General features: G+C 42.5%; 1 protein-coding gene across 2 annotated transcripts in view; it reads left to right on the top strand.

Moving 5' to 3' along the window:
• ASB3 (ankyrin repeat and SOCS box containing 3) overlaps window positions 1-14,805 on the top strand; it is a 248,972-nt gene that overhangs the window by 190,932 nt on the left and 43,235 nt on the right. For both annotated transcript variants that reach the window (XM_073628560.1, XM_073628559.1), the window contains exon 9: window positions 11,447-11,580. In XM_073628560.1, coding sequence (XP_073484661.1) covers window positions 11,447-11,580 — 134 coding nt within the window. The remainder of the gene's footprint in view (window positions 1-11,446; window positions 11,581-14,805) is intronic.

Genomic DNA, 14,805 nt, shown 5'->3' with positions numbered 1-14,805 from the left:
ATATGCTCTATTATTATTATTTTTTTTTTTTATTATTGTTTTCTATCATTTTTTTTTTTCCCACGAAAATGGAATTACCATTTAAAGATCAAGAGGCTGAATATATCAGCATGAGAGTTTTCCTATGACAAAGTATTGCTAAAAAGGAAGGCTAATATAAATCTTTATTAGGCGAACCTGAATAGTTCGAAAAAAAATGTAACATGCTGAATATTCTTGAATAGTAGTAAATGTCTCTCTTTAATGTGGCCCTGTCTCTGGGACAAAAACAGAAACCTGCTTGAGATAAAGGGGTTGATTTTCTAAAGGCAAATAGACTGTTCATTGTGCATCGGAACTTTCCCCAGAGCTTAGTGAATGAGGTGAAGCTCTGCTGTATTTTTATTTTTTTTTCCTTGCATGAGATGGAGTATTCTTTGCAAAGAGAAATTTCACCACATTCACTGAGCTCTGGGGAAATTTCCCTGGCAAAGGGCAACTTCCAAGGGCTGTGCACATCTCTACAACAGCTTTTTAAAAAAAAATTCTGCAGATACATCTGAATATGGGGATGTTTTAACCTACCAGTTCTACAGGGCGGCACCTATGTGCCAGATCACGTATATATACATGTGATCTGAGTCTTCCAGATAGGGGGGCGCGCATGCACGCCGCCGCTTGCTCGCTTCTGCTGTGATTGCACACACAGCAGAAGCCGATCGGCGGGTGAGCGGTACCCGATGTCCTCCGGCACCCACCAATCGTTAGGCAGATCGCCGTCCTGTCTCTGCCTATGTAAACAAGGCATATAAGAAAAAGAAAGGGCAAGGCCTTCCAAAGGAATCGCAGTAACTGAACACTACGGTTGAATTTTAATTAAATTGTATTTAGAAAAAAACACACCATAATATCAAATTTGACAAAGCGGTCACAGTATAACCTTCCAAAACATTAAAAAAGACAACGTTGTCATTTTAAAAATATTTTAACAATATTTTTTCATTTATGTAAACAAGGCAGATCGCCGTTCTGACAGGAGGGAAGGGATGGAATTTGTGTCCCTGCTAACAGGAAATAAATTCCATCTCCTCCCCTAGTAAAAGCACCTCACACAGTATTGTAAAACACTGGGTAGGCACACAGATAACCCTTTGATCGCCCCCTGATGTTAACCCCTTCCCAGCCGGTGTCATTCGCACAGTGACAGTGCAAATTTTTAGCTCTGATCGCTGTTAAGTGTCACTGGTTCCCACAAAGTTTTAGTTAGTGTCCGAAAGTCCACCGCAATATCACAGTCTCACTATAAGTCACTGATTGCCGCCATTACTAGTCATAAATAAATAAAAATATCCCATAGTTTGCAGACGCTTTAACTTTTGCGCAAACCAATCAATATACGCTTATTGGGATTTTTTTTTTTTTACCAAAAATAGAATACACATTGGCCTAAATTTATGAAGAAATTTTTTTTTTTTTTCAATTTCTTTAAAATTGTGTTTTATGGGTGTGTTTTATAGCAGAAAGTTAAAAATATTGTTTTATTTTTCAAAATTGTCAGTCTTTTTATGTTTATAACGCAAAAAATAAAAAGCACAGAAGCTCTATTTGTGGGAAAAAAAGGTCATACATTTTATTTGGGTACAGCGTCACATAACTGCGCAATTGTCCGTTAGAGTAATGCAGTGCCATATCGCAAAAAAAGGCCTGGTCATTAAAGAGGAACTGCAGTCTGCTCACATAATTTGTAATAAAAACATCTTTGCCATTCTGAAGCTTCCCTCCAACCACTTTGCATATTATTCCATATATACTGTGATTCTGTACTTGCCAAATATGCTGCAGAAATCTCCCTCCACTGAGTCTGCCTGCAACCATTTTAAATGTGGGCAGCTGAAGCTGCTGCCTGTTCACTTCCTGGATTTGCACAGGAGGTACACCTCCAGCCCAGCAGCTCTCATTGCCCTCTTATGACTCACCCCCCTCCCTTCCTGGCAAACTCTCGTGAGAGAGAGAGCTGTACATGATGTCAGAAGCCTAGGCTAATTAACAGACAAGAAACAGGAAGTGGTCTGTATAAGGTATTTACTGTCAGAAAAAAAAGTTTTACTATCCAAAGTTAACCACTTCCCGCCCGCCCTATAGCGGATTGACGTCCGGGAAGTGGTTCTGTTATCCTGACTGGACGTCATCGGGGGCGCGCATCGCGGCGATCGGTGGAGCGGTGTGTCAGTCTGACACACCGCTACACTGATCTTGGTAAAAAGCCTCCGGCGGAGGCTCTTTACCACGTGATCAGCCGTGTCCAATCACGGCTGATCGCGCTGTCAATAGGAAGAGCCGTTGATCGGCTCTTCCTCACTCGCGTCTGACAGACGCAAGTAGAGGAGAGCCGATCGGCGGCTCTCCTGGCAGGGGGGGTCTGCGCTGATTGTTTATCAGCGCAGCCCCCCCTCAGATCACCCCACTGGACTACCAGGGATGCCACTAGGACCACCAGGGAAGGGGCAACGTGGATGGCCAGGTATGTACCCCATGGCCATCCACATGTGCCAATCAGTGCCCACAAATGGGCACTGATTGGCACTATTATGTCCATGATCTGCCCAGCAATGCCCAGATCTGCCCAGCAATGCTTTTTTCAGTGCCACCTGTCATTGCCCATCGGTGCCACCTGTCAGTGCCCATCTGTGCCCATCAGTGCCCACCTATCAGTGCCACACATCAGTGCCACACATAAGTACCCATCAGTGCCACCCATATATACCAATCAATGCCACCTACGAGTGCCCATCAGTGCCGCCTATGTGTGCCCATCGGTGCCACCTATGAGTGCCCATCAGTGCCGCATACCAGTGCCACCTATCAGTGCCCATCAGTGCCACCTATCAGTGCCCATCAGTGCTGCCTATCAGTGCCCATCATCAGTGCCTGTTAGTGCCACCTCATCAGTGCCACCTCATTGGTGCCACCTCATCGGTGCCCATCAGTGCTGCCGTATCAGTGCCCATCAGTGCAGCCATATCAGTGCCCATTATTGAAGGAGAAAGCGTACTTATTTACAAAAAAATTTAACAGAAACAAAGGAAAAACTTGTTTTTTTTCGAAATTTTCGGTCTTTTTTTATTTGTTGCGCAAAAAATAAAAACCGCAGAGGTGATCAAATACCACCAAAAGAAAGCTCTATTTGTGGGAACAAAATGATAAAAAATTTGTTTGGGTACAGTGTAGCATGACCGCGCAATTGTCATTCAAATTGCAACAGCGCTGAAAGGTGAAAATTGGGCTGGGCGGGAAGGTGTCTAAGTGCCTGGTATTGAAGTGGTTAATCACTTGCCAACCAGCTCACGCCGATATTCGTTGGCAAAGTGGCACGTTTCTACGAAACAACGTAATGCTACGTTGTCCCCTTTAAGAGTCACCGGAGGCGTGGGGAACCTGATGCGTGTGGCCGGCGGGCGCGATCGCCGCCCAGAAACCCCCCCCCCCCGGGGCACGAGAGCCAGAACAGGGATTTGTGCGTGTAAACACACAAATCCCTGTTCTGTCAGGGGAGAGTAGACAGATTTTGTTCCTAGTAAGTAGGAACAGCGATATGTCAGTCCCCTCCCCCCACAGTAAGAAACACAAACTAGGGAACACATTTAACCCCTTGATCACCCCCTAGTGTTAACCCTTTCCCTGCCAGTGACATTTACACAGTAATCAGTGCATTTTTATAGCACTGATCGCTGTATAAATGTCAGTGTTCCCAAAAATGTGTCAAAAGTGTCCGATCTGTCCGCCGCAATGTCGCAGTACCGCTAAAAATCACATATCACCGCCATTATGTTTTCAAAATTGTCGGTCTTTTTTTGCTTATAGCGCAAAAAATAAAAACCGCAGAGGTGATCAAATACCACCAAAAGAAAGGTGCGCTTTAAGGGGGGGTGGTATATCTTCTGGAGGTCAAGTGGTTAATATGCAAATCTTGGACTGTTCCTTACAGTGCTACACCCTGCCTGTTACGTCATGCAGGCCAGGGAGACAGCCAATCATAGTGATGGGCCAATAGAAACATGGAGGCAGAAATCATCAGCAGAATCCGACGCCTCCCCATCAGAACAGCATCTGCCGGCATTTAGAGCTGCTGCAGGTATGTGCTCCACTAGGTGCCTGCACTTTATACCTGCAGCAGTTTTTATTTTTATTTTTTATTATATTCTAGAGACAGCATCTCTTTAATAGGAATTTTTGTATGATTGGTACGTCTTGATAGGTCTGGTATAGCAGGTTTGTCTATAGCTGAACAAAGCTTCAAAAAGCATAAAGAATGAGCAGGTCAGGCGTCATCTGGAGCACCATTTCCCCAGAGTACGTGATATCACTTTCTAGTTCATAGGAAAAGCTTCCCCTCCCTGCTGAATCAAGGTGCGTATCACGGCCTCCTCTTCACTCAACCCCCAGGAGGAATAGAAGAAAAGACTGCTCAGTTGTGGAGAGCGTGACATTTTATGTGATTGCATTTTTTACACTTTGTTCAGGCTCGCCCACTTCAAATATCCCCTTAAAAGCTTTGTTTATGTCTAAAATGGCTAAATAGCAAACGCTAGATGCAATTAAAAACCAACTGCATCCTTTTCTTAATTTACAAAAAAAAAAAAAAATGATGATTTCCCCAATGGCTTTTACAGGCAATTTATGGAAATTGTAAGTTCATGCTAAACTGCGATTATCAATTTTGTTGTGTTTGCACAGACATCAGTGTACTTTATTGGTGTATATTGTACCTACCCCTGAATAATCTGCTTTTTTGTGTTTGTGTTAGTTATGATGGTAATGCCAGTTTGTATAATATATAAAAAAAAGACTTTTTAGGGAAAAGTTTATGGGAATAAAAGGAACAATAGTGGGATAATATGACATATGGTGTGTAGAAGGGGTTATTATACTGGTAAGTCTAGCCAGGCAGGAAGATAGGAGAATTTTCCTTTTTGGTAAGGGATTGATCCTCTAGTACAATGGTCTCCAAACTGCAGCCCTTAGTGCATTATTCCTCCCACTGACACCAACAATGAGGGACCATTCCTCCCACTGACACCAACGATGAGGGACCATTCCTTCCACTGACACCAATGATGAGGGACCATTCCTCCCACTGACACCAACGATGAGGGACCATTCCTCCCACTGACACCAACGATGAGGGACCATTCCTCCCACTGACACCAACGATGAGGGACCATTCCTCCCACTGACACCAACGATGAGGGACCATTCCTCCCACTGACACCAACGATGAGGGACCATTCCTCCCACTGACACCAACGATGAGGGACCATTCCTCCCACTGACACCAACAATCAGGGACCATTCCTCCCACTGACACCAACGATGAGGGACCATTCCTCCCACTGACACCAACGATGAGGGACCATTCCTCCCACTGACACCAACGATGAGGGACCATTCCTCCCACTGACACCAACGATGAGGGACCATTCCTCCCACTGATACCAACGATGAGGGACCATTCCTCCCACTGACACCAACAGTGTGGCACTATTCCTCCCACTGATGCTAATGATTGGGCACTATTCCTGTCACATACCAATGATGAGATACTATTCCTTCCACTGATACCAATAATAGGGGACTATTCCTCCCACTGATACAAACAAAGGGGCACTATTCCCTTCACTGATACCATTGATGGGGCACTATTCCTGCCACTTATACTAATGATGAGATATTATTCCTTCCACTGATGTAAACGGTGGGCACTATTTATGCCACTGATACCAACAAGAGGGCACTATTCCTCCCACTGATACCAGCAATGTGGCACTGTTCCTCCCATTGATACCAACAATGTGGCATTGATCCTCCCACTATTACCATTGATGGGGTACTATTCCCCCCCCCCCCGCGACACAAAAAATGGGGCACTGTTCCTCCCACTGATACCAATGATGAGGCACTAATCCTTCAACTGATACCAAAAATGGAGTACTGTTCTGCCCACTGATGCCAACAATGGGGCACTATTCCTCCCACTGTTGCCAACAATGGGGCACTATTCCTCCCACTGATGCCAACAATGGGGCACTATTCCTCCCACTGATACCAACAATGGGGCACTATTCCTCCCACCTATACAAACAATGTGGTACTATTCCCTCCACCAACACAAAAAATGGAGCCCTGTTCCTCCTCATTGATCCAAACAGTGGGGCTCTATTGCTCCCACTGATACCATTGATGGGACACTATTTCCCCCACTGACAAAAAAGATGGGGCACTATTCCTCCCACTGACACCAATGATGGGGCACTATTCCTCCCACTGACACCAATGATGGGGCACTATTCCCCCAACTGACACCAATGATGGAGCACTATTCCTCCCGCTGATACCAATGATGGGGCACTACTTCTCCCTCTGACCACAGGCGCTATATAATATTTTTTTACTCCCACTGACACCGAGGCATTTTGTACTTCCACTGGCCACGGTCCAGCCCCCTCAAAAGTCCAAAGGACAGTAAACTGGCCATTTGATTAAAAAGTCTAGAGGGCCCTCTAGTAGGTTTTGAATATAGGTAATGTCACACCCAGTAGCTAGAGTCATATTAACTTTACTACTGTTACATATATATAGTCTCCATGTGAATCAAAGAAATGAATATATGTATATATGGAAGTAGACAGAACATTGGACAATCTAGCCTAGCATTCCAAATGGTTATATGAAAGGTTTGGTAAGTAAAAGTTTACACACACATCAAATATGTTTACATCGTTGAATTAATAAAGTTTAAAATGACTGTACATCTCTGATGGGGTTGACATGCTACCTAGGAAAGAATGTCACATTCATTACGCCAGATACAAATTAGTTCTTCACCTCAAGTACAGAGGAATTATTTGAAAAAATAAAAATAAAAAATATTAGGATCTCCTTGAAATGCAAATCCCTCACCGAAGAACGCTTTCTTTTCTAGATGGACTATTTAGATTTTTGTGGTATATTACCGCACTCCTGTTTTATGCATTAACATGTTGCAGTTTGGTAGCCAATTCATGTTTACTGGACTGCTAGGGCACTACAACACAGGTTTTTAACTGACCTGCAGAATGTTTTCACCGCAAAGATAATTAACACCTGTAAGTTGTGGCGGGCTTAAACACAAATTTGTTGTCATGTGCTGGCTTGGTGCATTGTGTGTTACCAGGTTTAGGTTTCTTTTTTTTTTTTTTTTTGTCTGTGTTTTCTCTCCCTGCACTGTGCACATAATTTTGGTTAAATATAAGAGGTATTTAATATGTATCAAATCACTTTTGCAAAGCACAAGGGAGCAGGGGCACGGTGTTGACAGTGGTTAGTGCCTTATTGTGGACACTAGAACTGCCCATGTTTTAATCCTTCTGCTATATGAAGGTGTCCATGGAGTGGGGGGCATCTCAAACACAGGCTGCAACGGGGCTAAGAGAGAAGAAAACTTTGGCCATGCAATCCTACTGTGGCCGTGACACTTTTGTCGCAGATGGCGACAGATAAACACCTAATTTGATCAGGTATCGGCCTCGTTCTGCTCCTTACAGCAGAGCTTGGAGAAGGGGGGGGGGGGGGAGCATTTTAAATACCCAATGTGTTATAGTGCAAGAAGCAAGAACAGACTGACTGAGAGATGGGCTCATTAGTCTGCTGCTTGTCCAGTTACAGGACACTGGAGGATACGGACAGGAGACCTGTAAATGAAAGTGAAACTGCAGCAATAAATGCATGGTCTCTTCCCCCTATGTGTTAGGGCTGTGTGGTAGAGCTGTGTAAATCTCAAGTCAAAATGTACAAAAATACAAATCCTTTTGGCAGATAAAATAGCTCCCTTATATGTGTTTGATCGGTGTATTTAGCGGTTTGCCTGGTGTTAAGCTCTAACATAATGTAACAGAGGAATAATGTGGTAGTCCTTTCTGCAATTGTATATAACAGTTAAAGACATTATAAACCTTACCTGTGCCTTGTGTTGTTCACCTGCATAAGATGTTGATTGATCATGTAGTTTCATTATGTTAATTGTTGCCCTGTACACACAGCCTATAGTAGAATTAATGTATACATTCCAGAAGCTTTTGCTTATGGTCAAATATGAGGCATATGAGGCATGTGGCACGGCACTGAACAGGGTAATGCGTGATCTCTGTCTGTAGCGTAAAAACTGACACTTCCCATGAAGAAACTACAAATCCCACAATCCCTGGGTCTCTCAGTTTAGTACTGTGCAGGTGAGAGCTGCACAGTCATTCTGTCTGATATGGACACAAGCAGGTAGAGCAATTACCCAGAGAAATGACCACGCAGTCTTTCATCACTAGCACTCCCATATTTGTAATGTAACACAGAGGAAATAGCGAGGTATGAATTGGACACTGTGTGACCCAGAACAAGAAGCTGCCTGTCTCTTTAGCGAATAGGGACAAGCTAGGTGAATGAATACATAAACATAGGAGAATCGATCAGCCTTGACCTTACAAACTGCAGCCACCACATATGAGCCCATCATTGCAAGTTAAAGTGATACTAATCAGAGAAGTGTTAATTACTATAATTCATTCTTATAACTCGTATATATAATGACACTGTGTTTTTTTTTTTTATCCTTGAAGTACCTTATTCCTGCAGCGCTATTGTGTGGTCACATGATCTTTCACTGTTCTTTGGCTTCTGTAGTGAAAGAACCTTAGGAGGGGCTTCTATTACTCTGCTGATGTATGCTCTCTACAGTATGAGTCAGTTTGGGCAGTCCTGATTGGTGCTGTGCCAGTCACATGACTAAAAAAAAACATTTTCAGAAGAGCAATTCAAATTGGATTATACATTTTAAAAAAGCTATTTTCCTGTTCCCAATAATCTTTATTGACCATCAAATGTGTATTTTTTTGTGCATTAATATGGTGTAGGCGGAGTCAAAGATGATTGACACTAGCTTTCATTTTGATCAAATGACATCTGCGTCCAAGGCTTTTTTTTTTTTTTTTTTTTTTTTTTTTTACTTTACAGGTATTAGCAATTCCATTTGATATATTTAATGGTGTTTTATATTAAAACAAAGCATTTCTTAGTTTTGTAAGTTTGTAATCTATCAGCATACCATATCCCACCCCCATAGTGTTTAGCAATAGGAGGACATGGAGGAGGCGGAAGAGGGAGGGGAGTGTAATTTACCACTGTGTATACGCCCACATATGTGACTCTTTAGTCATGTGAGCTGCACAAAAAAGAAAAAGGAGTGAAATGAATAGCTTAGAAAGGAACTGAAATTGGAGCATGCTCCATGGAGGACACCAGCTGGTCTACACAATCTCAACCTGCATTGGGGATGCAGAGACAATGGAAGGGACAGCTAAAGGCAGTATCAACCAGGTATATTTCACGCTACACAAAACAAATACTTTAGTGGATTTGTGAGTATGAACACTTTGTTATGTAGCATGTAATGAGAGTTTTTTTTTCATAGTCTGGATTTAATCACACTTTAAGACAAACAAACAACATAGAGAAAATAACTACACGTATACCTAGTTAACAGAACAAAAACCTTTGAAAGTGCACAATACCTTTAACATTATACTGCTCTGACCAAAAGTTTTGCGAATGACACAAATATTAATTTTCACAAAGTCTGCTGCCTCAGTTTTTAAGATGGCGATTTGCATATACTCCAGAATGTTATGAAGAGTGATCATATGAACTGCAATTAATTGCAAAGTCCTGCTTTGCCATGAAAATGAACTTAATCCCCAAAAAAAACATTTCCAATGCATTTTAGCCCTGGCACAAAAGGACCAGCTGACATCATATCAGTGATTCTCTCGTTAACACAGATGTCAGTGTTGACGAGGACAAGGCTGGAAATCTGATTAAGTTAGAATAACAGACTGAAAGCTTTAAAAGGAGGGTGATGCTTTAAATCATTGTTCTTCCTCTATTAACTATGATTACCTGCAAGGAAACACATGCCGTCGTCATTGCTTTGCACAAAAAAGGATTCACAGGCAAGGATATTGCTGCTACTAAGATTGCACCTAAATCAACCATTTATCAAATCATCAAGAACTTCAAGGAGAGGGGTTCAATTGTTGTGAGGGAGGTTTCACGGTGCCCAGAAAAGTCCAGCAAGTGCCAGGACCGTCTCCTACAGTTGATTCAGCTGCGGAATCGGGGCACCACCAGTGCAGAGCTTGCTCAGGAATAAAAGCAGGAAGGTGTGAGTGCATCGGCATGCACAGTGAGGAGAAGACTTTTGGAGGATGGCCTGGTGTCAAGAGGGGCAGCAAAGAAGCCTCTACTCTCCAGGAAAAACATCAGGGACAGACTGATCTTCTGCAAAAGGTACAGGGATTGGATTGCTGAGGACTGGGGTAAAGTCATTTTTTCTGATGAATCCCCTTTCCGACTGGGGCATCCAGAAAAAACCTTGACCAGAGAATAAAAGGTCACCGCTACCATCAGCCCTGTGTCATGCCAACAGTAAAGCATCCTGAGACCATTCATGTGTGGGGTTGCTTCTCAGCCAAGGGAGTGGGCTCACTCACATATTTGCCTAAGAACACAGCCATGAATAAAGAATAGTACAAAAACATCCTCCGAGAGCAACTTCTCCCAACCATCGAACAGTTTGGTGAGAAACAATGCCTTTTCCATCATGATGGAACACCTTGCCATAAGGCAAAAGTGATAATTAAGTGGCCTGGGGAACTTTTGTGTCCATGGCCAGTAAACTCCACAGACCTTAAACTCATTGAGAACTTATGGTCAGTCCTCAAGAGGCGGGTGAACAAAAAAAACACCCCACAAATTCTGACAAACTCCAAGCATTGATTGTGCAAGAATGGGCTCTCATCAGTCAGGATGTGGCCAAGAAGTTGATTGACAGCATGCCAGGGGGAATTACAGAGGTCTTGAAAAAGGGTCAACACTGCAAACATTGACTCTTTGCATAAACCTAATGTAATTGTCAATAAAAGCCTTTGACACTTATGAAATGCTTGTAATTATACTTCGGTATATCATGTAACATCTGACAAAAAGATCTAACACTGAAGCAGCAGACTTTGTGAAAATTAATATTTGTGTCATTCTCAAAACTTTTGGCCAGGGCTGTAAATATTTGTTGCACCAAGAAAGAAAAAAGTGTTTGTGTCATCAATAATCTAATCTAAATTGGAAACTTTGGAAAGTGTTGTGCATTGGTCTACAAAAAAGGGTAATAAAAAACACAACTCCAGTTAGAAAAGGCGGAATATTCACAGATAGTAATGTGTGGCCATATGTTTTGCCCGCCGTGGCGGATTACCTCTGCCCTACTTCTAGGCAGACACAAGCCATATTTTCCCTTCTAGCGGTGGAGGAAGTGGGAGCCGTGTTAGCTTGTAATCACCCCGTATTATATTGGAGCTTGTTATCGTTTTATTTTGTTGTTGTGCAGGATCCGTTCCGTAAATGATGACATTCTTAATTTCACTCTGGAGTTCACTAATTGGAAGAGGCTGTCTGCAGATGTGGGGCTGCTCCTGTCCACCCACGCAGAAAATTTCACCTGGATTCCACAGAAGCATTTCGGTAAGTAAACAACTGTCAAATGAATTCTCTATGCCTCCGTTTACTATGATTAGAGGGGAAACAGCTCTTCAGGGCATCTGCAAAGGGCTGCGGCAGCACAGGACTGAATGAGATGTGTGAAGGCTGTCTGTACATTTCTAATGCGCGCCTGCAAGAAGAGGTACCAAAAATAACGCTGTTATATCACCCCGTAGGTTGCTAGGAAGGTTTCGGAGAGCATTTGTAAATTAAATTGTACTGTATGTGCAGTCTTGATTAAAAGAAAGGAAAGCCAACACATCTTCTGGAGCTTCCTTTGGTTAAAAGTTAAATGGATAAATATAAATCCTGCTACGCTTAGTCATCTTTCTATATATATCCCATTGTTGGTACTTGCATTGCGTAGCATAGGGCCTCATGCAGAGGCACCTTGTTAGCGGAGGGTGAATGCAGTGTAGATCCCTTTCTTATAATTGCAGGAACAGGTTTTTAAGCTATTTTGTCTCTAAAATCAAAGTTCAGATTACATGGTTCCTTGCAACGAAGACATGGACTACTTACTCCTCCCGTTGTCCATGCCATTGATCCATGCAAAAGTGAAAAGTAAGGCCCCATTCACACCTGAGCGTTTTGTAGCTTGAAGCCTAAAGCTACAAAACGCTTGAGGGGAAAAAATCCATTATTCTCTATGGAGATGGTTCACATCTCCACTCCAAGTCACCTGAAGCTCAAACAAGTTGTGGACCCTTTTTTTGTCGCTCGAATCGGGCAGATTTGGGCGTTTTTAGAGCATATTCACCCAGGAAGCAGAGGAAAAAATCTAAAAACATAGCAACAAATGATGGAACAGATGATAATTTTTCCTACTGGCTAATAAAAAAATGCTGCATGGAAAAACGCTCAAAAACGCTACGCTCAGGTGTGAATGGGGCCTCAAAGCCCGCTGAGAATCCTGCAGACACTTCTGGGAGTGCTGATTTCCTGGTACCCCACTGTGCATTGTGGTTCCATCCTCTGGCCTTGTGTCACTACAGGATGCATTACTGACGTAGGGGCCGGCAGATCAAACCACTGAGGGCAGCACGGAACCTGGAACCCAACATTCCCAAAACTGTTGGATTGTGCAGGATCTTCAGTTGGCGATTTCTTTTCACTACTGCAGAGATGAGCAGCAGGGGGGGGGGGGGTTTGTATTCCGTGTCTTCTCTGCAGGGAACCATGTATTTTAGTGGAGGAGTTTCTTTAACATGGAGGATGACAACACAAAAAAAAAAAAGTAAAACCAGAGAACCACAAAACTAGGAGGTACCCCCCTTTTATTAATTTCCCCCACCCAGGGGGTTGGTTTATGGGTCACCAACTCACCTTAACATATCAAGGGTGTCATCCTCATAACTATTAAATACTACTAAAATGAAAGTTAAGGCCAAAGGAGCCCACCAGGTAAGAAGTTACAAAAAGACCACGAGCATGCTTCTGGCTTTAGTCTTTTGAACCACTGAATCAAACAAATGCAGTGAAGGAATTCTAACTTTTTTTACTTTTGACTAATTGTGTAACTATAGACTAATTACGCCATTTATCTCTTTAAAGCGGATCTTCAGTCTATTTTTAAACTTCCTTCTAATAGCTTTCTCTCCCCCTCTATAATACCAATGAATGAAAGAAAAAAATAATTCTAGCTCCAATTACCTTTTTTATTCATTGTCCCTCTCCACTTTCTGCTTCCCCCTCGTAGGCAAATTACGTCAAAACTCGACTGTGTAACTAGCTTGTTTCTCGATTAACTGTCTATGTTTAATATGTTAACATTGTGTAGTTATTATGAAGAATGTGTAAATGTGAATTGTGTGAATTTATAATAGAAAATAAAGAAAAATTTTGATTATAAAAAAAAAAAACTCGACTCCTAATGATTCCTGGGATGTTTTTTGTCAGCAATCCCAGGAGTCTTCAGGCTTTTTTTTTTTTTTTATTGTGAGGGAAGTAGAGCTGGAGGGCAGAGGACCGTCAGGACCGGCAGAGACAGACAAGGGGTGGACAGAGACAGTGTGTAATGCACAAGCGTAGGCTCCGATGTGTACTGCGCATGCACAAACTCGCTGTGCACCACAGAGAAGCATCATGAATTCCCTGCAAAACTGAGGGTGTTGTCTTCAGCTGCCCTCAGTTAAAATGACACCATGACATTTATGGTCAGTGTGTTTGCAGCCTGCTTTTTACACTTAAAAATGGCAGATCTAGGATAAATCACATTATCAAGGTTTTTACAAGCTGCATGTATTTTTCCTACAACTTTTAGGCTGGGTTCACACTATTGCCATGTTAAACTTCCAGTGACCAGTATAAGAGAGTGAGAGCGATAACACCAAATTTAACACACCTGCTCCCCATTCACACCTGAGACCTTGTAACACTAACGAGTCACATGACACCGGGGAGGGAAAATGGCTAATTGGGCCCAATTTGGACATTTTCACTTAGGGGTGTACTCACTTTTATTGCCAGCGGTTTAGACATTAATGGCTGTGTGTTGAGTTATTTTGAGGGGACAACAAATTTACACTGTTATACAAGCTGTACACTCCTTTACATTGTAGCAAAGTGTCATTTCTTCAGTGTTGTCACATGAAAAGATAGAATAAAATATTTACAAAAATGTGAGGGATGTACTCGCTTTTGTGAGATACTATATATTGTATGTATATCTAGGGTCCTAAAAGTCCTGAGGAACTCCTGAGTAACTAACTTGTTGTGCGGCTTGACGCAAACTAAAAGGAAAATGGATGAGGCTGTTTTTTGATCCCTACTCCTCTCTTTTCACTAGAGATGTGCACGACAAAAAAAAACGTTTCGGTTTATTTCATTAAGTAAATCATTTTGTTTTGTCATAATCGTAATGTTAGAATAATTCATTTTTGGAACAATTCCTTATTTCAGGAGAGTATATATTCATTGTTTCAAATCAGTTTATATTTTTGGTTCTGTTATTATTTTGTTATATAGGAAGATTGGCTGTATTCACTTTAAAGCGGAGTTCCACCCAAAAGTGGAACTTTGGCTTTAAGTACTCCTCGCCCCCTGACATGCCACAATTGGCATGTCATTTTTTTTTGGGGGGGGGCACCTTGTTTTGAGTGGGACTTCGTGTCCCACTTCCTGTTTCCACCTTCTGGCCGCCTAGGTGACTCCTCCTCTCCCCACCCTTCCTCTAGGCCAGTGATGGCGAACCTTGGCACCCCAGAT

This window comes from Aquarana catesbeiana, linkage group LG04, assembly GCF_042186555.1.
Source record: "Aquarana catesbeiana isolate 2022-GZ linkage group LG04, ASM4218655v1, whole genome shotgun sequence".
NCBI classification, from domain to species: domain Eukaryota; kingdom Metazoa; phylum Chordata; class Amphibia; order Anura; family Ranidae; genus Aquarana; species Aquarana catesbeiana.
This window is presented reverse-complemented; position numbering and strand designations above follow the sequence as displayed.